At 53.6% G+C, this 20,998-nt stretch overlaps 10 protein-coding genes across 10 annotated transcripts; 5 read left to right on the top strand and 5 right to left on the bottom strand.

Moving 5' to 3' along the window:
* Positions 1 to 897: 897 nt before the first annotated feature.
* On the top strand, positions 898 to 2,001 carry zrfB (low-affinity Zn(2+) transporter ZRT2; the record flags this gene model as incomplete). The annotated part of the gene is made up of 1 exon (XM_024839544.1): positions 898 to 2,001. One exon carries the CDS (start codon positions 898 to 900, stop codon positions 1,999 to 2,001), a length of 1,104 nt encoding a protein of 367 aa, XP_024691313.1.
* Positions 2,002 to 2,314: 313 nt separating this feature from the next.
* Positions 2,315 to 2,869, top strand: fkbp3 (peptidylprolyl isomerase family protein FPR2; the record flags this gene model as incomplete). Its single annotated transcript, XM_024836055.1, has 2 exons — positions 2,315 to 2,571; positions 2,701 to 2,869. The coding sequence occupies 2 exons, from the start codon at positions 2,315 to 2,317 to the stop codon at positions 2,867 to 2,869; spliced, it is 426 nt and encodes a 141-aa protein (XP_024691312.1).
* Positions 2,870 to 3,074: 205 nt separating this feature from the next.
* P168DRAFT_328724 (uncharacterized protein) lies at positions 3,075 to 5,726 on the bottom strand (the record flags this gene model as incomplete). The annotated part of the gene is made up of 2 exons (XM_024841381.1): positions 4,574 to 5,726; positions 3,075 to 3,144 (listed from the first exon to the last, which is right to left on the bottom strand). The coding sequence occupies exons 1-2, from the start codon at positions 5,485 to 5,487 to the stop codon at positions 3,075 to 3,077; spliced, it is 984 nt and encodes a 327-aa protein (XP_024691311.1). The 5' UTR covers positions 5,488 to 5,726.
* A 702-nt stretch (positions 5,727 to 6,428) lies between these two features.
* aspf4 (allergen Asp F4) lies at positions 6,429 to 7,605 on the bottom strand. The gene has a single exon (XM_024837484.1). The coding sequence runs from the start codon at positions 7,537 to 7,539 to the stop codon at positions 6,661 to 6,663; it is 879 nt and encodes a 292-aa protein (XP_024691310.1). The 5' UTR covers positions 7,540 to 7,605; the 3' UTR covers positions 6,429 to 6,660.
* Positions 7,606 to 9,739: 2,134 nt separating this feature from the next.
* Positions 9,740 to 11,462, top strand: P168DRAFT_256343 (nucleoside transmembrane transporter FUN26). The gene is made up of 2 exons (XM_024834511.1): positions 9,740 to 9,952; positions 10,006 to 11,462. The coding sequence occupies exons 1-2, from the start codon at positions 9,801 to 9,803 to the stop codon at positions 11,225 to 11,227; spliced, it is 1,374 nt and encodes a 457-aa protein (XP_024691309.1). The 5' UTR covers positions 9,740 to 9,800; the 3' UTR covers positions 11,228 to 11,462.
* Positions 11,423 to 13,116, bottom strand: P168DRAFT_305967 (CTD-interacting domain-containing protein). Its single transcript, XM_024838977.1, has 5 exons — positions 12,847 to 13,116; positions 12,703 to 12,794; positions 12,597 to 12,655; positions 12,408 to 12,549; positions 11,423 to 12,354 (listed from the first exon to the last, which is right to left on the bottom strand). The coding sequence occupies exons 1-5, from the start codon at positions 12,942 to 12,944 to the stop codon at positions 11,540 to 11,542; spliced, it is 1,206 nt and encodes a 401-aa protein (XP_024691308.1). The 5' UTR covers positions 12,945 to 13,116; the 3' UTR covers positions 11,423 to 11,539.
* A 133-nt stretch (positions 13,117 to 13,249) lies between these two features.
* Positions 13,250 to 14,241, top strand: P168DRAFT_305966 (clathrin light chain CLC1; the record flags this gene model as incomplete). Its single annotated transcript, XM_024838976.1, has 4 exons — positions 13,250 to 13,376; positions 13,444 to 13,676; positions 13,738 to 13,838; positions 13,869 to 14,241. The coding sequence occupies exons 1-4, from the start codon at positions 13,337 to 13,339 to the stop codon at positions 14,239 to 14,241; spliced, it is 747 nt and encodes a 248-aa protein (XP_024691307.1). The 5' UTR covers positions 13,250 to 13,336.
* Positions 14,242 to 15,044: 803 nt separating this feature from the next.
* P168DRAFT_256337 (t-SNARE syntaxin TLG2) lies at positions 15,045 to 16,680 on the bottom strand. Its single transcript, XM_024834510.1, has 4 exons — positions 16,441 to 16,680; positions 15,850 to 16,379; positions 15,427 to 15,776; positions 15,045 to 15,342 (listed from the first exon to the last, which is right to left on the bottom strand). The coding sequence occupies exons 1-4, from the start codon at positions 16,461 to 16,463 to the stop codon at positions 15,094 to 15,096; spliced, it is 1,152 nt and encodes a 383-aa protein (XP_024691306.1). The 5' UTR covers positions 16,464 to 16,680; the 3' UTR covers positions 15,045 to 15,093.
* A 1,116-nt stretch (positions 16,681 to 17,796) lies between these two features.
* P168DRAFT_291850 (calmodulin) lies at positions 17,797 to 19,138 on the top strand. Its single transcript, XM_024837483.1, has 5 exons — positions 17,797 to 18,014; positions 18,124 to 18,180; positions 18,259 to 18,274; positions 18,363 to 18,701; positions 18,762 to 19,138. Exons 1-5 carry the CDS (start codon positions 18,012 to 18,014, stop codon positions 18,794 to 18,796), a joined length of 450 nt encoding a protein of 149 aa, XP_024691305.1. The 5' UTR covers positions 17,797 to 18,011; the 3' UTR covers positions 18,797 to 19,138.
* On the bottom strand, positions 18,983 to 20,335 carry P168DRAFT_190390 (uncharacterized protein). Its single transcript, XM_024833011.1, has 3 exons — positions 20,233 to 20,335; positions 19,312 to 20,182; positions 18,983 to 19,260 (listed from the first exon to the last, which is right to left on the bottom strand). Exons 1-3 carry the CDS (start codon positions 20,244 to 20,246, stop codon positions 19,231 to 19,233), a joined length of 915 nt encoding a protein of 304 aa, XP_024691304.1. The 5' UTR covers positions 20,247 to 20,335; the 3' UTR covers positions 18,983 to 19,230.
* Positions 20,336 to 20,998: the final 663 nt, after the last annotated feature.

Genomic DNA, 20,998 nt, shown 5'->3' with positions numbered 1-20,998 from the left:
ATACTGGTCATCTATGATCATTTGATGGTTGCAGATATCACAGACTCTCATGTTGCAGCAAATGTGCACAATGGACATTACATAATCAGTGGATAGCACTGACGGTCACTGATACCTCACGTGACTGATAAGCCCGCTCGGCCAATCAGTGCGCGGCAGATGACGGCCCGCTGGCTCGCAAGGTCCTCAGAAACGACCGAAACGGGTAAAGAAAACTCTTCGAACCCATGCTTGACGTCGCCACTATGAGCTGTTATTCGCCTGGCAAGAAACTCCCATCCACCGCCAAGCGATGCTCTTCTTCTCCCAAGGTCCCCCTGTCCGTCAACCCAACGCAACGCCAACCCACCATGCCCGGCGCTTGAGGGAATGTTCATCATGGACCACTTTATCCCACCGTCACTTCTTCCCTTCCCTCCTTCCTAGTGACTCTTCTTTCTGTTCACTGACATCGACCGGTTTCGCGGAGTCTTTGCATAGTGACCCGACTGCTCCAGCTTCCATCGGATCTCCTGTATCATAAGGTCCTCAGTCTCTTGGGAGATCGCTGGAACCATAACCTTGTCGTGATCAAGAGTGGAGTGAAGTGGAGAGGGACCTTGTGGACAGTGCAATCTCTGACAGTCGCTTGGGCACACAACGAGAAAGCATATAACTGAGAGAGTCTGCACGACAGGAATTCTCAGAAACAAGCTTTTGGGAAGATTTCCTCCACCCTCTCTGCGTTCTGCCATCAGCGTATCCGTGATATTCTGCAGTTTTGGGCCTCCCTCTTGGACATTGATTGGACAATTCGATCGTGCCAGACAGTCAAGCACTGTCTTCTTTCTTCGACCCACACAGACCGGGTTCAGCCCAGGTATCACGCAGTTCCTCTGCTAGACAGTCACATCAGACATGTCGCTCCTTCACACCCTCCTCGCACGTGAGGAGGAATCCGGCCCCGCACCGGTCTGTGAGACCGGCAATGAATATGACGGCAACATGGGGGTGCGCATCTCCTCCATTTTCGTCATTTTGGTCGGATCCTCCTTCGGAGCGCTGCTCCCCGTTCTCGCCCGCCGCTATGGCGACTCCAAAATCGGCTCCTGGCTCTTCTTCATCGCCAAATATTTCGGCTCGGGAGTCATCATCGCCACGGCTTTTATCCACTTGCTGGCTCCTGCCGAAGAAGCCCTCAAGAACGAGTGCCTGACTGGCCCGATCACAGAGTACTCCTGGGTCGAGGGTATCATCCTGATGACGATCGCGGTGCTGTTCTTTGTGGAGTTGATGGTGATGCGGTACGCGCGCTTTGGCTCCGGCGACGGCCACGGCCACGGCCACGCTCACTCCCACACCCACACCCACGGCGACGACCATGACCATCACTCCGGCGGCGAGCCGTACTCCGACTCCAATGAACCCAAGGATCTCCAGAGCCACATCCTCGGCGAGGACCATCTCGGCCATTCGCGGGAGCATGAAGATCCCGAGTGCGGCGGCGTCAAAGACACCTCGTTGGAGGACTACGCGGCGCAGCTGACATCCATCTTCATCCTCGAATTCGGCATTATCTTCCACTCCGTATTCATCGGACTCACCCTGGCCGTCTCAGGCGAGGAATTCACCACCTTATACATCGTCCTGGTCTTCCACCAGACCTTCGAGGGGCTCGGATTGGGATCGCGTCTGGCCACCATTCCGTGGCCACATTCGAAGCGCTGGACGCCGTACATCCTGGGTGCGGCGTTCGGATTGTCGACGCCCATCGCCATTGCCGTTGGATTGGGGGTGCGCACATCGTACCCGCCCGAGGGCTACACGACACTGGTTGTCAACGGCGTGTTCGATTCCATCTCGGCGGGGATTTTGATTTACACGGCGCTGGTGGAGCTTTTGGCACATGAGTTTATGTTCAGCACGTCGATGCGCAAGGCGCCGATCCACCATGTGCTGGCGGCGTTTTTCTTGCTGTGTTTGGGGGCGCTGCTGATGGCGCTTTTGGGGAAGTGGGCTTAGATATCAAAAGTAATGAATTATGACTTGACTCCATATTTACATCTATAAATCGATAGAAGATAAGTTCAGTAGATGACACTGGTAGGAAGTACGTAGTTGACCATATTTTCATCCACAAGGTAAAAAGCGGAGACCCAACCCACTAAACCAAGCTAGGCAGGCTTCTCCGCATCCGACCCGCCACTCCAACCCACGTTTCAACCGCAGTCCCCTCTCCATTCAATCACTCCACAGTTCACCACCTACAACAACCCCAGACTTCCTCAACCCATCCTACTACCCAATACTTCACAAAAAACAACCACCGCTCAAAATGAAGTTCCTCGCCGCCCTAACCACCCTCCTCCTTCCCCTCGCCGCGCAAGCCACCTCGGACGCTAAACCCGCCATCACAGACCTCGACATCAACACCACCCACTCGACGGAATGCACCCGCAAGACGGCCGCCGGCGACACCGTCTCCATGCACTACCGCGGCACGCTCTACGCGGACGGCTCGGAGTTCGATAGCAGCTATAACCGCGGCAAGCCCCTCACGTTTCCGTTGGGCAAGGGATATGTTATTCAGGGGTGGGTTTCTTTTTCCCCTCTCCTCACTTCCCTTTTATATGATAATGCGTGTGGATGTATTGTGCATGACATGTACATGTGCGGGGTGAAGTGAAAGGTAGAGTTATGCTAATGTGTTGAATATGACAGATGGGACAACGGCCTCCTCGACATGTGTATCGGCGATAAGCGCACCCTGACCATTCCCCCGGCGATGGCGTACGGCGACCGCGGGGTGGGGCCTATCCCTGCGGGGTCGACGTTGGTGTTTGAGACGGAGTTGGTGGGGATTGAGGGGGTGGGGAAGGATGAGCTTTGAATTATTTGAGGTTTCTGGTCGGGGTGAGGTGGGGTGAGTGATTGTTTGATTGAGGGCTTGGTTGGGTAGATAGAGAGGACGGTGTGATTCAGGTAGGTATGTATATGATCTAAACTATCTAGATATCTTTATACCCATGTGTGTTTCTATCTACGGCTGGTGTGTATTTGTCGGTAGGGTCGATGTGTTTTGCCAGCCTTCTGGTTTACTGCTCCTGAACAGCCAGCGAACGAGGACGTGCGTGTTTGATATCAGGAAGGCTCCTCAAATCCATACTGATATTGTTGTTAGGCAAGCAGTAGACAGACACTGGCATAGAGGGCAGCGGGCAGATGGACGAATCTATTGATCAAGTCATGAGACAGAGCAAGTGACGCTGCGTACTCCCGAAGGACAGGACACTGATCACAACAGGGGTACAAAATTCCCCAGAAATGTGAGGATAGTATCTCACCGGGAAGGTAGATGAATCCCAGCTGTCGGCAATGGCCCATGAATTGCCCTGTATATATGATACTCTCTGGGGTCTTTTACTTGCGGGGTCTCCAGCAAAATGCTCGTCCCCGAAACGTGGTTCCAAGGTCCAGGACATCCGGGTTAAGGGCAGGGGGTACGACTACCGCAAGAAAAGCGCATCTCGAGGGAAGAGTATCCGTGCGCAGGATGAGGTTGAGTAGTGTTGTCAGTTGCTTCAGATTGGGTTAGGGCTTTGGGGGTGAGTATTTGGGTTGGTTGGTTGTTTGGTTGAGGGGGGTCTGGTGGTATATATCTCTGCCTTATTCGTTTAGAAATGAAGATGGGTGATCTCCGTGTGCTTCTACTTTGTTCTTCGAATGAAATACTTGACTGTGGAGAATAACAGTATAATATCACCCTAGCTGCGCATGCACACCCATATCCTTATCCATACCTATCCATACCAATCATCCGTCTTGTCCTTCCCACCGAACAACGAGATATAGAATAGATATATACGCCATAACAACAGACTCCATACCCACCAATAAGTACCTAACGGCCCCATCGGCACCCCGTATCCCCTGGGGAAGATGCACGCCGTACATTATATAAGGAGTAGCTTTAGTAGTAGTACCTCTCGACGAGTATGATCTAGCTATCGTAGTAAAATGGTAAATGGTCAAAGATAAAGAAAGCTAGGCATTCCAAGTGTAAAGCATATAGAATGGATGCACGACTATCAAGAAAGTCGATCCCATTCCTTCTGTGCATTTCGAAAAGATCCACGAGGGATCGATTAGTTGGATCGGGACAGTCCATGGGGAACGGTGCCTGACGGATATATCCGAGTTGGAGAAACTGATATGTATCTATTAGATGAGTGGGTTTGGTATTCTTGCTTTTTGGTTCTATCTCTTTTCCCTTTGTTGTAACCTGTATCTCTAATTATGCTATGCTATGTTATATAGGCCATAAGCCTCCCTTAATAATAAACATCCATATATACAGCATCTATCTATCATTACCCCCCCTAAATAAACCAAACCAAAAAGAAACCCTCAATCCATATCATCAAGTCCATTATCAGCCGCCCCCTCATTCTCCCCCACCAAAATCCCCACACAACACTCCCCCAAAATCGCATCCCAATTCACCCAAGGATGCACCTCCGTAAACAACTGCGCACTATCCTTCCCAGCCCCCCTTAGCAACTCGCCCCTCCCCCCAGGATGAAACGGTGCATACGGCGTGATATTGTACACTTTGCCCTGGTAGACCGTCCACGCGTCGGAGCCCTTGCGCCCCGTGTGCGCCTTGAGCATGGATGGCGTTACGCGGATCAGGTGAGCGGGGAGGTCGGCGCCCCGCAGGGTGTTTTTCGGGTTGGATGTGAGCGCTGCCCAGTCTAGCGGGGAGAAGCCTGGTTCGAGGGCGGCGCGTTTGCGGTGCGAGTTGGGGGAGGGGACCATTTTTTGGGGCGGGATGGAGAGGGTGTTGTTGCTGTTGCTTGAGGGGGCGGGGCCGCCGCGGAGGGTGGAGGCTGCTGAGGGGGGTGGGGCGAGGAGTGATCCGCTGCCTGGAGCTGTTGGTCTTGGGCGCGGGGGTGCGCGGCCTGGGACGAGGAGGTTGTTGTTCATGTTGGTGGTGGTGGTGGTGGTGGTGGGGGTTGGTCGGAGGCGCGGCGCGGAGGGGGGAGGCATGTTCGGGGAGAGGGATGAGGATGAGGAGGGAGGGGCGGAGGTAGAGCTCCGCGGTGGTGGGGGCGGAAGCATGCTGGTTGATGCTGGCTTCGCGCTTTTATCCGTAGTGGAGGGTGTGGTGGATAGCTGTGCAGATGTGGTCATAACAGGCTTATCGTCATTGTCTAGGCGGAGAGTCGGGGGTTCGATAGCGGGAGCGGCAGACGCGGACGCAGACGCCTTGGGCGTGGACTGCGAGTCAGAAGTCTCTGCGCTGGCGTCCTCCGGTGTAGGTCCGTCTTTGCAGAGCTGTCTTTCTATCACAGGCCCTGACTCTTCGGTGTTTGCTTCTGCTTCCTTTCGGGCCGCGGTCGTGGGCGCAGGAGGGACGGCCGGCGTTGGCGTCCGTACGGCTGTCGGATAGCGGTAAGCTATGAAACAGGCGGTCGCGATGAGCACAGCTACTCCTACCCAGCCCATTCTGGTCAGAAATAATCGAATGGGGGAGAAGTGATGCTGTGATGCGCGAGGAGAGGCGAAAGTGGGATTGCTGGTGATGGAGATTAGTAATGTGTACCTGAACCATGAAAACCACAAAAGGGATTGTGATTATATAAGCGGGGTTATGCTGAATAGTTAGTTAACTCGTTGTATGGTTCAATCATTCAGCATTCAAGCACTCAAGGGTTGTTGGTGTTTGTATCTGCCAGAGTATGTTGTTCGTGGTAAGCTCTTTGAGGTAAGCTTGCTAAGCATGACACCCTCATTACTCAAGTCTAAACCACGTGGTCTCACCATCAGCCACATCTATGTTTACTGAGGAACACGCGATGTGAACCCTGGAAGAGAATAAACTTTGCGGACAGTGTTATGTACAGAGATATGCTTGCAATTCGATGACTATGCATATGGTGGATGCATATATCATGTTGATAGCAAGCCACGCAGAAATATGGGAGAATGTGCATTCCTTTCAACTAGTTCAGGTATAGCTCCGAAGTAGATAGTTCGCCGTTTACCTTGTAACAATTGAAATGTATAGCCCGTGATGTGACAACAGGCCCATAGATCTGGACTGAGCAAATGAATAATTCAAGCTGGTTCTAGCCCCAGGCCGCTCACAACTACTCCGTATGCGGAGTCCACCACCGGGTGATGCCTCTCACCTCTCCGCGGTCTAACTATAGAGTGGATTAATGGGGCTGTGTTGTATATTAAAGTAGAGTGTGAGATGGCTAAATTTGGGGTCTACTGTCTTGGTTCTGAAATGAACGATTGCCTCCAAAGGAGTTGATCCTTGAACCTGATCAGTCTGAAGCAATAGTCGCCGTGGCGCCCCGGCCCCCGTATGCCCGATTGGCGTGCTATATTTAGAAATACTACTGGGTAGCCCCGGTAAAATATCACGATCGGTTTATCAAGATGTACTCTCAAGAGTACTGTCATGTACGATGATCCATAACTCGTAACAAATTTATGAACTAGAGACAATACTGTGGTATATGTACAAGGAACGAAAAAGAAGAGCCATCAGGTCGGACGGTGGTTGCTACCGCACACAAATAAAGCACCTCCAACGCAATTGATTTCAGACGAAGCAGAGTAGAGAAGAAAAATGGACTAGTAGATTGAAAGAGTAGAGGGTAGACGAATCTATTCGTAGTCGATGTTGACCATCAGACGGGCAGGGCCAGGCGGGTGGCGGCCACCGATACCGTCGACGCCCTCCTCCTTGTCGGTGTAGGCGTTCTCGACCTTCTTGCCGAGGTTGGAGATGCTGGAGCAGCCTTTACCGTCGTGGTTGCAGATCTTCATGCCCTGGACTTCCTTGGTGGTCTTCATGACCTCGATGGCGGACACGTCCCAGCCGACCCAGCCCTCGTTGCCATTGTTGCCAAAGTCAAACTCGCCCCAGGTGCAGGCGTAGGCACCCCAGTGGTTGACGGGGAGGGTGTTGCCCTTGGCGGCACCCCAGGCACCCTGGGAGTCGCTGTCGAAGGCAACGTACTTGGTCTCGCCGGGCTGGATGCGGATGGTCAGGGCGGAGTGGCCGAACCAACCGGTCAGCTTTCCATCGGGGCCCATCTTGTTCCAGAAGGTGAGGGTCCAGGGGTCCTTCTCGCTGCCATCGAAGCGGACGACGTGCTCGTACTCGCAGGCGCGCGACTTGTCGACCTCCTGGATGTTGCTGCCCCAGGGCTTGCCGACGTTGCCGGTGTAGAAGATGTAGCTCAGGTCGTTGTTCTTGGTGGCTTCACCGAAGCCATCGCGGGTGTAGTCGCCCGCGTTCTTGCTGCACAGCCAGTCCTTGCAGCTGCCCTTGGTCAGCTCCTTGGCGGTGGGCTTGTCCTCGTCCTCGTCCTTGTCCTCGTCATCATCCGACGACTTGGGGGCGGGGGCATCGGTGGGCTGAGCCGGGGCGTTGGGGATGGCATTGGTGGCATCGCTGGCGGCGGTGGCCTGAGCATCATCGGCGGAGGTGGTGGCATGGCCGGTCCACTCGTTGATCCAGGAGACGACCTTGCCGCCCATGGTGGCATAGACCATGTCACCAACACCACGACGCTCGGGGTGAGCGTGACGGCGCTCATGACCGTGCAGACGGGCGGCGGCCGAGGAGGCCGTCAGCGCCGTCACAAGGAGCACAGAATTCTTGATCTGCATTGTGGAAGAATGCAGGGATGAGGGAAGATAGAAGAATCGGGTATCAGGCTGCTGGAAAGAATACACGAAAAAGCAAATCCAGGAACGCAAGATAAAGGATGTATAAGATTCGAAAGAATGACTCGAGTCAAGGAAGAGACTCTGAAACGCAACACTAAAAGAATGTGAGATGCGAACCTGGAGAAAGGAGAGAGAAGGATAGAGGGAGGGGAAAGAAAGAAGAAGAAGGGAAGTCGAGAGAATGATGGGGGAGACAGTTGAATAAGAAGGGCCCGGGAAGGGGGGGGGGGGGAAGAGAGTGGATTCAGTGGAGGGAATCCCTTCAGGGGATCCATCGTGCACGGGAGAGAGAAAAACAATCCATGGAGTGAAATTACAGCGAAAAAGGGGGCCCAGTCAGGGGTGGATGTGATTGGTGGAGAGGTCCAACGGTGCCTGAGATGTTTGTTTTACGGGTGCTGATTGGATGGATCTAGTAGAAAGACCCACTTTGCCCAGCGGTCGAGACTCTGTCTGACTGGCCGATCTTGCCCGGTTCCCTGGTACAATACGGTATTTAATTACTTCCTTCACTTGATCCAAGAAGACTATTCGAACTGTATCCATACCATCGCAGAGAGTCAGGCATGATAGGTATGGTTCTGTAGTGCGTGGATAGGGGCTAGGAATGTACAGTCAATTGATGAATCAAGAAGAATGATAAAAGAATCAGATAGATCGATTTGGCCATGTGGTTGTCTGGAATGTCAGCCTGACATCGTTGTCAACCCTCGATAGGTCAGTTGGATAGGGAATTGGGTTTGTCAAGGATTGATCTACCACGGATGACCAGGTAGACATCCGTAAACATCCTCCTGAGGTTCATCACGACGTGAGCTGTCCATGGAGGAAGAGATTCATTCGTGGTTATGTCAGGCGCGAACCCTTCCATCCCATGTATACCTCCGTACCCAACCAAGGTCCTTCTCTCCCAAGCGACTTGGCCCGTACCTTACAGGCTGCATGACAGCTGTTCACCGAGTATCCATCCGACGAACCATGTTAAGATGAGGAATTGACACTCTTAGCGAAATGATACATAATAACTATTGTTGTTGTTGTTGCTAACATGACCCTTGTATGGTGACCGGTAGTGGGGGAAATTACACCCATATCACAAACCACTGGACTGCCATGGTCAGCATTGTGCCACCCCCAAATCCCATGCATTGACCCCTGACTAGAGAACCCTAATATCCATCCACCGGTCATCCAACGGCTTTGGTCAAGAGTACTCCCTACATTCGATTTCTGTTACTGTCCCTCCATCAATTTTTGTTCATGTCGTTACCAATACTGCCTTCTATGGAGTCCATGGAACCCGTCCCACCTCTGATCATCAACAGCCTGGCCATCAGTGGACCCCCTATCACCCGTGCTCTTATCATGGCCATTGGGACGATCGCTGATGGGGTCGGTGGGATTACCCTCTCAAGTAAGGATCGGGGCGACACGAATCACACCGGAGAGGGGTGATTGACTGCCAATCATACTCTAAATGTCAGGGCTGCTGAGGGTCGAATCATATTATCGGACGGTCTGGCTAAACCTTAGTAACGGGCGATAAATTTCCTACAATTCTGGTGATCTTGCTCTAGTATCTGAGGTTATTTTGGCCGAGTGTGGTGTCTACCAAATCTCACAGATGAGAAATTTTCGGCGTAAATAAACAAACCGTCCAACCCATGGCTGTGGTTCACTGATCCGTGGTTATATTATGACAACCGCATGGTTATGTCCTTCTCGAGGGATTGTGTGGTTCCGCTGTCAGAAGATGACCTAATGGGTGCTGGGAGTATTCATCGAATCCAGGCCCATACAATAGTGGTGTTCCTCACAGAGGATGGTATCAAGAATATAATATATACTAGGTAGAGAGTGAACATGAGGTTGATTATCTCTCACCGTCATCTGCACAAGTTGTGTCAAACTTGTGTGCACTGCAGTCCAGCTGACTAATCAGCCAACTGACGTAGATGTCTTGGCACTCACTCAGGTGACTTGGTCTGATACAACACCACAACCAACTACTTCATCTTCAAAGCTGCGCTCTTCCTTCGGCGATGCTCTGAATTGAACATCCATTCAATATGAATCTTCTTAATAGATGGTCTGATCCGCCTCCGGCCTACGAGCCGGTCGATCACGATGAGGATCCCTCCATCTTGCGGCGCAAACCCCGCTTCTCCCGGTTCGAATACGGCGTCTTCTTCCTCCTGGGGGTGTCCATGCTCTGGGCATGGTATGTCATGTAACTTAAAGCTAGAAACCCCCTGTCTAACAGAACCATGATAGGAACATGTTTCTCGCTGCGTCTCCGTACTTCCATCACCGTTTTGAGGCCGATCCCTGGGCCGCAACCAACTACCAGCCGTCCATCCTCGCCGTCTCGACCATCACCAACCTGGGCTCCTCGTACACCCTCGCCAGGCTCCAACGCGGCGCCTCCTATCCCCGCCGCATCGTCGTCTCCCTCCTCATCAATGTCGTCGTGTTCACCATGCTGGCGATCTCGACAGTCGTGGCCCGCGACGCCGACGTCCGCTTCTACTTCGCCTTCCTCATGACCATGGTCTGCGGCGCCAGTCTAGCAACCGGAATCAACCAGAACGGCGTCTTTGCGTACGTCGCCGGCTTCGGGCGCGAGGAGTACACCCAAGCGATCATGGGCGGCCAAGGCGTCGCAGGCGTGCTGCCTTGCATCGTGCAGATCGTATCGGTGCTGGCCGTCCCAAGGACCACAAATCAATCCGGAGACCCCACCGAACAAGACAGCGAGCCTGTGCCCCCGCCGCCAGAGAACAGCTCCGCCGCGTCCAAGTCCGCCTTCTGGTACTTCCTCACAGCGACAGCAGTATCCTCTCTCGCTCTCGTCTCGTTCCTCTCTCTCGTCCGCCGCCAACGCCGCCACCACCACCACACCACACCCCCCTCCCAAACCATCCCCAACTACACCGACCTGCCCACCGAGACAGACACAATTCCCCCCGAAACTGAAACCCAAACACCCCTCACAACCCTCTTCTCCAAACTCCGCCTCCTCTCCACCTCCATCTTCCTCTGCTTCGCAGTAACCATGATCTTTCCCGTCTACACCTCCCGCATCCTCCCCGTCACAACAACCCTCCGCCCCGAGATCTTCATCCCCCTCGCCTTCCTCTTCTGGAACGCAGGCGATCTCACCGGCCGCATGCTCGTCCTCCTCCCCTCCCTCTCCACCCTCGCGCACCGCCCCCGCGCGCTCTTCGCCCTCGCCCTCGCCCGCGTCGTCTTCCTCCCCCTCTACCTCCTCTGCAACGTCGACGGCCAAGGCGCCGTCTTCAAAAGCGACGCCTTTTACCTGGTGATCGTGCAGCTGCTGTTTGGCGCCACGAATGGCTTTTTGTCCAGTAGCTGTATGATGGGTGCTGGGGTGTGGGTTGATGAGCGGGAGAGGGAGGCGGCGGGTGGGTTTATGAGTCTGATGTTGGTTGGGGGGTTGGCGGCGGGCAGTTTGGCGAGTTTTTTGGTTGCGTGATTTTCTCTCTCTCTCTCTCTCTCTTTTTATGCTCTTTCTAGAGGGTATTTGTTTCGGGTTTGGTTTGGGTATACATGATGTTTACGATAGATCTATATAGCTGGTTTATATGGTGGAGTTTAGGCGATGGGAAATATTTACGATCTGGTATCTCATTATCTTTTCTTTGCATTTTCCCATTCACCATCTTATTACCTGTCAAACAGCCTAGATTACAAAAGAATGCAATTGCTCGGGTAAAAACACTATATCAAACACGATATAAATATAACCATCAATCCTTGAACAATGAGTACATGGCAATAGAAATCATCATTGGGCATCACCCTCCTGCTTCAACAACTCAGCCACGTCAGCATCCAGATCCCCCCCGGCGAACTGCGCGTAGTCCTCCTCGGTGTGGTCGACCTTGCGCTTCTTCGCCTGCAGTCCGTTGAGACTCTCTTGGAGATTGTGAGGCAGTGTCACGTCCTGGGCGATCGGGTGCTCGAACCCAGAGAGCGTGAACCCGCCGCTGAAGGGGCCCGGTTCGGTAGCTTCTCGCGCTTCGGGCTTGGGGGACCCGACGGGTGTCAAGGCTTCCACTGGGGGTGGAGTCAGCGCCTCGACTTCCGGGCGTGGGACGTTATCGGTGGCGGCGCTGTCTTCACCGGGAATAGCGGGTGGGTGTTGGGCGGCTAGGCCGCGCATGATGCCGTCTTCGACCTCGCGCTTCTTGTGCTCTGTTTCGCCCATGCGCTCTGTGAGCTGCGTCGCCAGCGACTGCTCCTTGGAGAGAGCTCCGCGGTTGGTCTCGAGGAGTTTCTCGAGGCCTTCGATGAGCGCTGTGCGCGACTTGATGACCTCCGAGACGGAGCTCTCTGCGTTGGCGAGTGTCTTGAGGAGCTGGCTGAGTCGCGCGGCGTGCACCGGCGGTGTGGGCAGGGGCGTGTTGGGGTCGTGCATCTTTTCGTATTCGGCGTTGGCGGCTGTGGAGGAGGCCCCGGAGGACATGGCTGCTTTGGAGAGAGCAACCTGGAGGGGGACTAAAGGCTGGAGCTCGGAGGGAGTGGAACCGGTGGATGGGCTGGAGAAGAGCGAGCCCCCGAGAGGAGGCTTCTTGCCGGTCGATCGAGATTTATCGAGATCTGTTGGAGTGAGAAAAGTCCGCGATACAGAGATTGGTGCTGGGGGTGCATACCATCGATGCGCGCTTCCACTGCTTCCTGGATAGGTGGCTCGAAGATGCCTCGCTGTCGCCATACTTCCACCACGCGTCGAATTTTCTGCTGGATATCGTTGGATGATCCCTTGTATGCCGCCGCTACCGCCTCCGCAATTATCTAGCCTCCATTAGCGGAGCCCCGGCTTTCCATAAGAGCGTACTTACGGGCGAAAAGGCAATGAGGAAATCCTCCTTCCGACGAGCCCGTGACTGCTGCGCAACCTCTGGTCTGGGTTAGTTTCGTCCGGATTATCACTCGGGAAGAAAATACCATTCGCGAGATAGATCAGGTTGAGTCGCTTGGGAGCCGGAGAGTCGCGTAGCTTCTGGAGCCAGAGTTGTGCGGTTCGGTCGGCATGCCGTCTATCAAGCGGTCCATTAGCACGTTTCTGGCAGATGTAGCAAGGTGGACAACCTGTGAAACATAACCCATTGCGCAACAGTGACAATGCCCTCCTGCGTCTCATTGAGCGCAGAGAGCTTTGCCTTGACAGCGTCGTCCGTATACGCCATTGCTGAGTTTCACAATGGGACGGCACTGGTGAGTTGGATCGGAGGACAGACAGTCTCCAATGAATATGAAGCGGAGATGATCCCAATTTAAACAAGACCAAATAGAAACTAGATATAATCCAAAGTTACGCGCCCAGAGGATGGGATCAAACGTGAGATGTATGAAGATCGCCAGTTGCAGAAGGTGAAGTTGATCAGTTTCCTGGGGTAACTCGGTCAATTGAAGCTCGGGCTCACCGCCTTTCCTGGCAGAACTAACTCCCCGTTGCTTACTCTACACTTACTGCCACCTCCTTCCGCTACAAGCCAGCTGGACGTCCCTGATTCCCCTCCTATTCCTGTATCCAGAACCACTTCACCACATCTTCATTCAATCGCATCCTTCCACTACAATGGCCGACCGTTTCCCCTCCTTAGAAGACTTCTCTGCAGGTCAGAATGGAACCCCGTCTTCGTACCTGCCCAACCGCCTCGCTGACACTAACCCCGTGAGTTCCAGGCCAGACGGATGTCGTCGAGACCAACACCGCAGAGGACAACGACGACTTTCTCGCTCGCGAACGGGCCGCCCTCGGTGAAGATGCGGAGCAGTTTGCTACGTCTCAAGACCACGTTGCCGATGTGAAGGACGACAATGACAATCTACTGGGCGGAGCGGAGGACGCCAGCCCCGTGGCTGCGGAGGTCTCCGGGTTCGAGTCGTCGTTCCCGGCCATCGACACACAGAACGAGGTACAATGCTTGTGACTATCCCCTTCATGACGTGACATTTGCTTATACAGGCGATTCACAGCAAGTTGCCCCCGGCGGCACCATCACCGGCACCGGTGCGCCCTTCCCGCCCTCCGGCTACGCCAGCTACCAGGAGCCCCAGGAGGAGCCGGAACCTGTGAAGTAAGCTTCGACAGCCTCGTCCAACACCAGACGGAGAACTAATAGCACCAGGGAATGGCGCGCGAGACGCGACGCCGACATCGCCCGCCGCGTCGAGCTCTCCGAGGAGAAGAAGGAAGCGACGGTCAAGAAGGCCCACGAGGACATCGACGATTTCTACGTCTCCTACAACAACAAGGCCGACAAGTTGCGCTCGCAGACCCGCACCGACGCCGAGCAATTCCTCGCCAACCGGGAAGATACCTCCGCCGGCGGCACCAGCTGGGAGCGCATCGCCAAGCTGGTTGACATCTCGGGCAAGGGCACCCGCGGCGGCGCGAGCGGCTCGGGCAAGGAGCGATTCCGCGAGATGCTGATGGATTTGAAGAAGGATCAAAATGCGCCGGGAGTCAGTGGAGTTTAATTTCGAGGTTGATACCTTTCTTTCTTTTCTTTTCTTTATCTTCGCTTCATTAATCTCTCTCGATTGTCGCATTTCTCAAGTCTTTTTTCTACCCTTTACTGTTTTCAACATATCCTACTACCATTTCTTTTGATGGCTCCTGGTGCATAAATAGGTGATGCTCAGATATGTATTTCCAATAGTCTGGTCCTTTGATTCCGCCGTTTTGTTGCTTGCTCGCGCTGGTTTCCGGCGCCCTTGTCTTTTCTACCCTCTCTGCCCCTTATTTACTTCTCCCTCTTCTACCATAACTGTGTTGATAGATAAAAATATATTACGCTGGATTGAAACGTCCTGTGTTCATAATTAGTATACTACGTTAGGTGTCTACTCCTATTACGGAGTGTGACGGATATCTGGCCGGCGGAGCTGCCAGATATATATTATTGGGTTTCCTTTTTGGTCGGGAGTGCTTAAAATAGATCGGAGATGATCGTCGCTGGAGGGTCTGGTCCTTAAATGACAGTCAGCAATACGGTTACGGAGACCCATTTCGAGACTTATATGGTATCATTTGAAACAGTGGGAATGGCGTGGTGGAGGGGTATTACCTAATTAACCTGATTTGATATTTGATATTTGAGTCTGGTGAAATGTTCTATAATAAACTAGCCCCTTTATTATTTCCCGCCACTTTTGAAGTAAGACCGGATCTGGTAACTCACGGTTGATGTATGTGTATACGAGAAATTGTACGGAGTACGGATACTGGGTATATATATAAGCGATACAAATCCATCTAGTGAAAAATCATCTTATACGTAGAAAAAGTAACATGCATTACAGTATGATTAAGCCTATCTAGCGACAAGCCTACCGATCTATATCGGGGTCGATCCATTTGCGCATCGTGTTCGTTCCCATCAGCGACCGTCTCCTGCGCCGAGAGATCGACATGCGCGGAACGGTGGTGGACGCCTGTTGATCGTCTCGTCGCTCCGGCGGGGGGGAAGAGTCGCTTCCTCGCGGTTTGACGAGGAGAAGGATGAACATGCCGACGACGAGGAGGGTGAGAAGGAGGAGGACTTTGCGTTTTACGGTGCGGCGTTGGTAGTTTGTTGCCTGGTTGTTGAGGATGCTTGGTTAGTTATTTGTGGATGACATTGGGTGGTTTTTGAAAGATGGTAGGTAACTGGGGGGACATACCGTTTTCAATTCCTTATCTGCCGCTTTAACTTCCGTCCCCATGCGCTCCACGTTGTAGTCGATCCGGTCGAGCATTGTCCCCTGGTCGATGACTATGGATTGCAGTTCGCGGAAGATGTCGGAGAGCTCGATGATACCCTTGGCAATGTCGTTGATTGCGCGCTCACGCTGCACGATTGCCTCGTCGTTTTGGCCCGTCAGGCGTTGGGACGTTTGCATAAGGGTGGTTTGGGAGAAGGATTTGTCTGCGTCGGATTCCATGAGGGATGGGTCGGTGTAGGGGTTTTGGTGGACGGGGGTGGGGACGCGGTCGATGGAGGGTATGCCTAGTCCTTCTAGGCCTCGGAGTTCTGCAGTAGACAAAGGGTGTTAGTTTGGCCAGATCCGGAATGTGAATAGGCGGACAGGATGGGGATGGCTCACTCTTTAGATATGTGCTCTGTTTCTTCCGGAATCGCGCACTCGAATCCTGGACTCGCGAGGCGAGTGAGATCTGCAGGTTCCGCGCCATGGTTTCCTCGCCGCTGCTGACACCGCCGTGCTGCTTCGCCTCGCGCACCATAGTTTCGATCCTCTGCACGGCACGCTGGCATTCGTGAAAAGCGGTCGTGATATCTTGAGTAAACTGCTCAATGGCGCTCTCTTCGTGCTTGCGCGCGTCCTCGTCGCCAAACCCGGGGAGTAGGTGCTTCTGGTGCAGTTTGTCCAGATGGGACGCCTTCTGCGCAATGTCCGCTAGCAGCTCGGAGACCTCGTCCTGCACATCGACCCAGCGCGGCGGCAACAGGTCCATCTCGATGATTGCGTCGCCGTCATCTTCGAAGCCGCCTGTCTCGGAGATCAGACGTCGGCTTTCTTCAGGGTGGGAGGTGGAATCGGAGAAGCTGCTGGATTGGCCGAATGGGACCTTCTTGGTCGGGTGGTGTGTAAAGGATTGGCGATACGAGATATAGCTGTGGTCACATTGCGTTAGATTCTTCCACACATAGAAACTGTAGAAGGGAATTGTCGTACAGGTTCGTGCGATCTCTCCACATGATGGATGGATGGTCGGATGGGATCGGACGGAGGAGGTTCCTAGGCTCTCCTTATCATTGCTGGGTAGATCGAAAGGCAGGGTTGAGATCTACCCGATCAGAGGGATTGAATTAGAACACGGAAGGAAAGATAAAGTGATATTCAGTACGGCAGCTTGTTAATGAGTGAGAATTGATATCATTGGCAAAATATGATGTACTGCAGCCTTACTATGATTGTCACGTCGGGAAGCTTGATGGATCTCGGTCCACGTGAAAGGAGGTTCCAGACGGGGTAAAGCATGGTTGACCGCCCAAGGTCTGGCCGTAACAGCGCCGTAATTGCCGGCTTCCCCCACACTGTTCCAGCTCACAACTGTGGTTATTTTACACGGCTTCATTCTTCCTGTTTCATCCTGGCTTTACCCGGGTTGATCCAGGTTCATCGGTTCATTCTATAGTATCGACTGTCGAAGGGACATTGATCAACATACATGGCAATCAAGTATCTTGTTCCGTCTCTTCCTCGCACGTTATCCCAAATACTCACTCTCATATTATTAGGGTCCAGACCAATATTCCACTATTGAAATACAGCGCCACATCCACATCGACCCCACTGGCCGACTAGTCTAGGTACCGGCCCGGATGGGCTGGACTGGACCTGAACGACGGTATTCTTCAATGTCAAGACCGTTGCTTCATCATGGACTTGATTACGAAGAGATGTACTGTGGTAGTCCCTCTTGAGACCCAGATGGAGACATACAACACCCATGGAGACGCTTGAGAGCTGAATGGAGGCCCATACTGTTTGGACGAAGAATAAACCCACCGGAGCATCATGCAACAGACTCCTGTCAATCCATGCATTCTTCCCAGTATATCTATCAACACGTATGCCAAGGGCCATGTTCCTGCCTACGAACCTGCTGTACCATGGGTTACCTGTCCTATCAACAGAACCGGATAAAGCGTCGTCAGCTGTCATCCGTCCACGCACGTACAAGTGCGTGCAGATACAGCCTTGTAGGGCTCCCTTTGGGTAGTCAACCAGTCCAAGCGATGGGGTGACTGTTGATCATCTGCCTCATGCAGACATCCACATTCGAGTGGTCCAAAAAGAAGGAAAATTAAGCAAAAGATAAACTAAGCCTGGGAGTTAAACGTGTTGGTAGTATAGTACAGTGCGGCTGAAGACGACGAGGTCCCTTATTGTGTTTCGGGTGGGAGTGACCGCCTGATAAGGCTGCCTCCTCAGTGGCCAACCGACCGACGGGAACGTTGTTGTGGTTTTGCCCCTTTCCCTCTTCCCCTCTGCTTTCTCCTCTCTTCTTCCCCCCCCCCCCCCTAACAAAGTCACAGACTGACCTAACCCCCCCACTAGAAATAACAGACTAAACCATCGCGGCTCCTACTCATCCACTACCAACTCCTCACCACCAATCTACCCGACTGAAACTAAACCTCACCAACTCCCTTCCTCCCTCTTCTTTATATTTTCCTTCCCATCCTCTCCCCTCACGCCTTATCCCTTAACCCCTCCCCTTTCCAATCTAATCTATCATCATGGTATGTTCCCCTCTTCCCACCCAATCGTGTCAAATACCCCCCACTTTGCGGGGCAGATCGGTCTCGCCATCTGCACAAAATTCCCTGTCGCTGATATCGCTCTCTGTAGGCCGACTCTCTCACCGAGGAGCAAGTCTCCGAGTACAAGGAGGCCTTCTCCCTCTTCGTAAGTCTTCCGTTCGGGGTGTCCTGCACCGGGAGATGGAACGGCGCTGATCGCAGGTCGCTTTTTCTCGTGTAACAGGATAAGGATGGCGATGGTTAGTACCCCGTCCGGACGATGCGACCGACGTCGATCGACTCTGATGACCATGTTTCTTTGCGAACTTCTGATCTGACGTACAACAGGACAAATCACCACCAAGGAGCTGGGCACCGTCATGCGGTCGCTGGGCCAGAACCCCTCCGAGTCGGAACTCCAGGACATGATCAACGAGGTTGACGCGGACAACAACGGCACCATCGATTTCCCTGAATTCCTCACCATGATGGCTCGTAAGATGAAGGACACCGACTCGGAGGAGGAGATCCGGGAAGCGTTCAAGGTCTTTGATCGCGACAACAACGGCTTCATCTCCGCCGCGGAGCTGCGCCACGTCATGACCTCCATCGGCGAGAAGCTGACCGACGACGAGGTTGACGAGATGATCCGCGAGGCCGACCAGGACGGTGACGGCCGCATCGACTGTATTTCCCCCTTTACCTTTTTGCGGAGGAGCATCAAAACATTGAACTAACGCGTCGCAGACAACGAGTTCGTGCAGCTCATGATGCAAAAATAAACGTACCAGTCAAGCCAGTGAAGCGGTGGAAGTGGGGGTAAAGACCGTGTTCCTCTTGCATCGTCCCGTTCGATCGTATAGTCTATCTCTGGCTGGCGGTTTGGCGGGACGGCTTGCATCTGGACGCGACTTGTCTTCTTGTGCTGGGGACGGATGAGGGACCCATATGGCCGGTAGGAATCTATCTCTCGTTTGGATCATCTCTCGATGACGTGGACGTCATCTCCGTTTTCAAGCTGGGTTTTGTTTGTTGATCTATCTATGTCCATATTGCCACCTCCCTGCGTTTCCGATTGAACTGTGTTTTAGCCCATGTCCCAATGAATACTCGTAGCAGACAAACTAGTACCACCCCGACCTATTACAGCCACGTAATTATCGACATAAAATCATTACCGGAAAAGCGTGAACGCCATCATCATGATCATATAAAATCATCGATTAAACCGGAATATCTCCATAAACTGCCTCGCAACATCAACCCCCGCCTCAGGATCCGGATCCTCCTCACTCACCCCAGAAACAGCCATCAAGCCCTTCCTCCACCGCTGCAACCTCCCCACGACCTCCGTCCCAACGCCCGGCACAAGAATCGCCTCCCTAGCACCTTCCACCCCCAACTTCGCCCAGAACTCACGAATCAGCGCCGCACAGGCGCGATACTCAGCCTCCACATCCCCGTCCTGTATATCCTCCGCCGTGACCAGCCCATCCCCCGCATCTTCTTCTTCTTCCATGGACACCCCCGGGGGTGATGGCGACGTCCGCGCAACAACAGTCGCCACGATCGACGGCCCACGCCACTCGATTTCGACGACGGTGCCGCGCACACGGGCCGTCGGCTGCGTCTGGCGCACGTCGCCGATGCGCACGCGGAAGTCGCCCACGTCGTAGACTGTGCCGCCGGGGACGGCGACCGTGTGCCGGTGGCACCAGAAGGGTTGGCAGGCGTAGACGAAGTGGCTGAAGAGGGTGCTTGTTGAGGGGAGGGGGAGGGTGGTCATTACGGGGAGGGGGGCGCCCTTTGTTGGGTCGGGGTGGTGTTGGCTCTGCTGGGGGTGGGGAGTGGGAGTGGGCGTTGGAGCGGTGGGAGTGGGAGTGGGAGTGTTGGCTGTGCTGGTTTGGGTGGTTGCATCTGGCTGCGAGGTGTAGATGAAGCCGTGGTGCGGGTAGTAGGAGAGGGAGAGGAATTGGAGGTAGCGGGGGTGTTGGGGGCGGTGTTGCGATGCTGAGGCGGGGAGGCAGGAGGGGGTGTCGCGCATGAGCTTGTGCTCGAGGGCCCAGCGGCCGATGGGGATGGGGTTGTCTGCGAGGGCTGTGTGGAGGCGTTCTGTGATTGTTGCGAGGGCTGTGGAGGCGTTCGGGTTGGAGGGGATGAAGAAGACCCTGTTGGGGTTAGTTTTAAGGCTTGTTGGTGGGATTGGGGGTTTGGGTACCCTGTTGTGGACATTGTGGCGGGTGTGAAGGTAGTGCGTGTGGTTCGAGAAATGTAGATATGGGGGGATGAGTTTAGTTGAAGTATGTATGGACTGCGATTGAAGGTCCAGCTAGGAGGAGTGCTTTTAATTCATTGAGTCGTTCTGTGGGGTTAGTGGTGTCGGGGTAGTATTGAGGGTGTAGGTTGATACCTAATGCAAAAGTAGACACCGAGACTAAATATGGACAGTCAAAGAATGGTTAATCAGAAGAGTGGTGGTATAACGTGGTCCGAAGCATGTCGCATTCTATCTTGAAGTCATACAAATCCGTCACGCGAAAGCTGCTTGTTGCCCCAGGCATCAGTATCTGATACACAAACAATGCAAACACCCGGCCATGTGGTCCCGATCTATTCTCGCCCACAGCTGCTTTCATCATCCAACAGCAATCAGACCAATCCTCCAAATACCTGCATATGGCTGGCAATCTCCGCATGAGGTCCATCAGATCCTCTCATTACCACCAGACCTAGACTCCGTGAGGCGTCGAATCCTAGAATGAAGCTCAAAGCCCCAAGCTGAAGTGAAACAGCTTTGGAGTAAGAATAGAATGATCCACTCTGAGCCGCCCCTACCAGTCCTCCACACCAATTGGACCTTGGGTCTCAGGGACCACGGAGCTTACGCAATGCCCTGTCTCTGCCCATCACAGTTCATATTGACGAGTCTCCGATCTCCATACTGTTGGTCTCTCTGTCCTTGGCCGACCCCCTTTGTCTCCGCA

The sequence above is a fragment of the Aspergillus campestris genome (genome assembly GCF_002847485.1).
Source record: "Aspergillus campestris IBT 28561 chromosome Unknown P168scaffold_9, whole genome shotgun sequence".
Taxonomy (NCBI): domain Eukaryota; kingdom Fungi; phylum Ascomycota; class Eurotiomycetes; order Eurotiales; family Aspergillaceae; genus Aspergillus; species Aspergillus campestris.
Note: the sequence above shows the minus strand (reverse complement) of the source record. Positions and strands in the feature narration are given on the sequence as shown.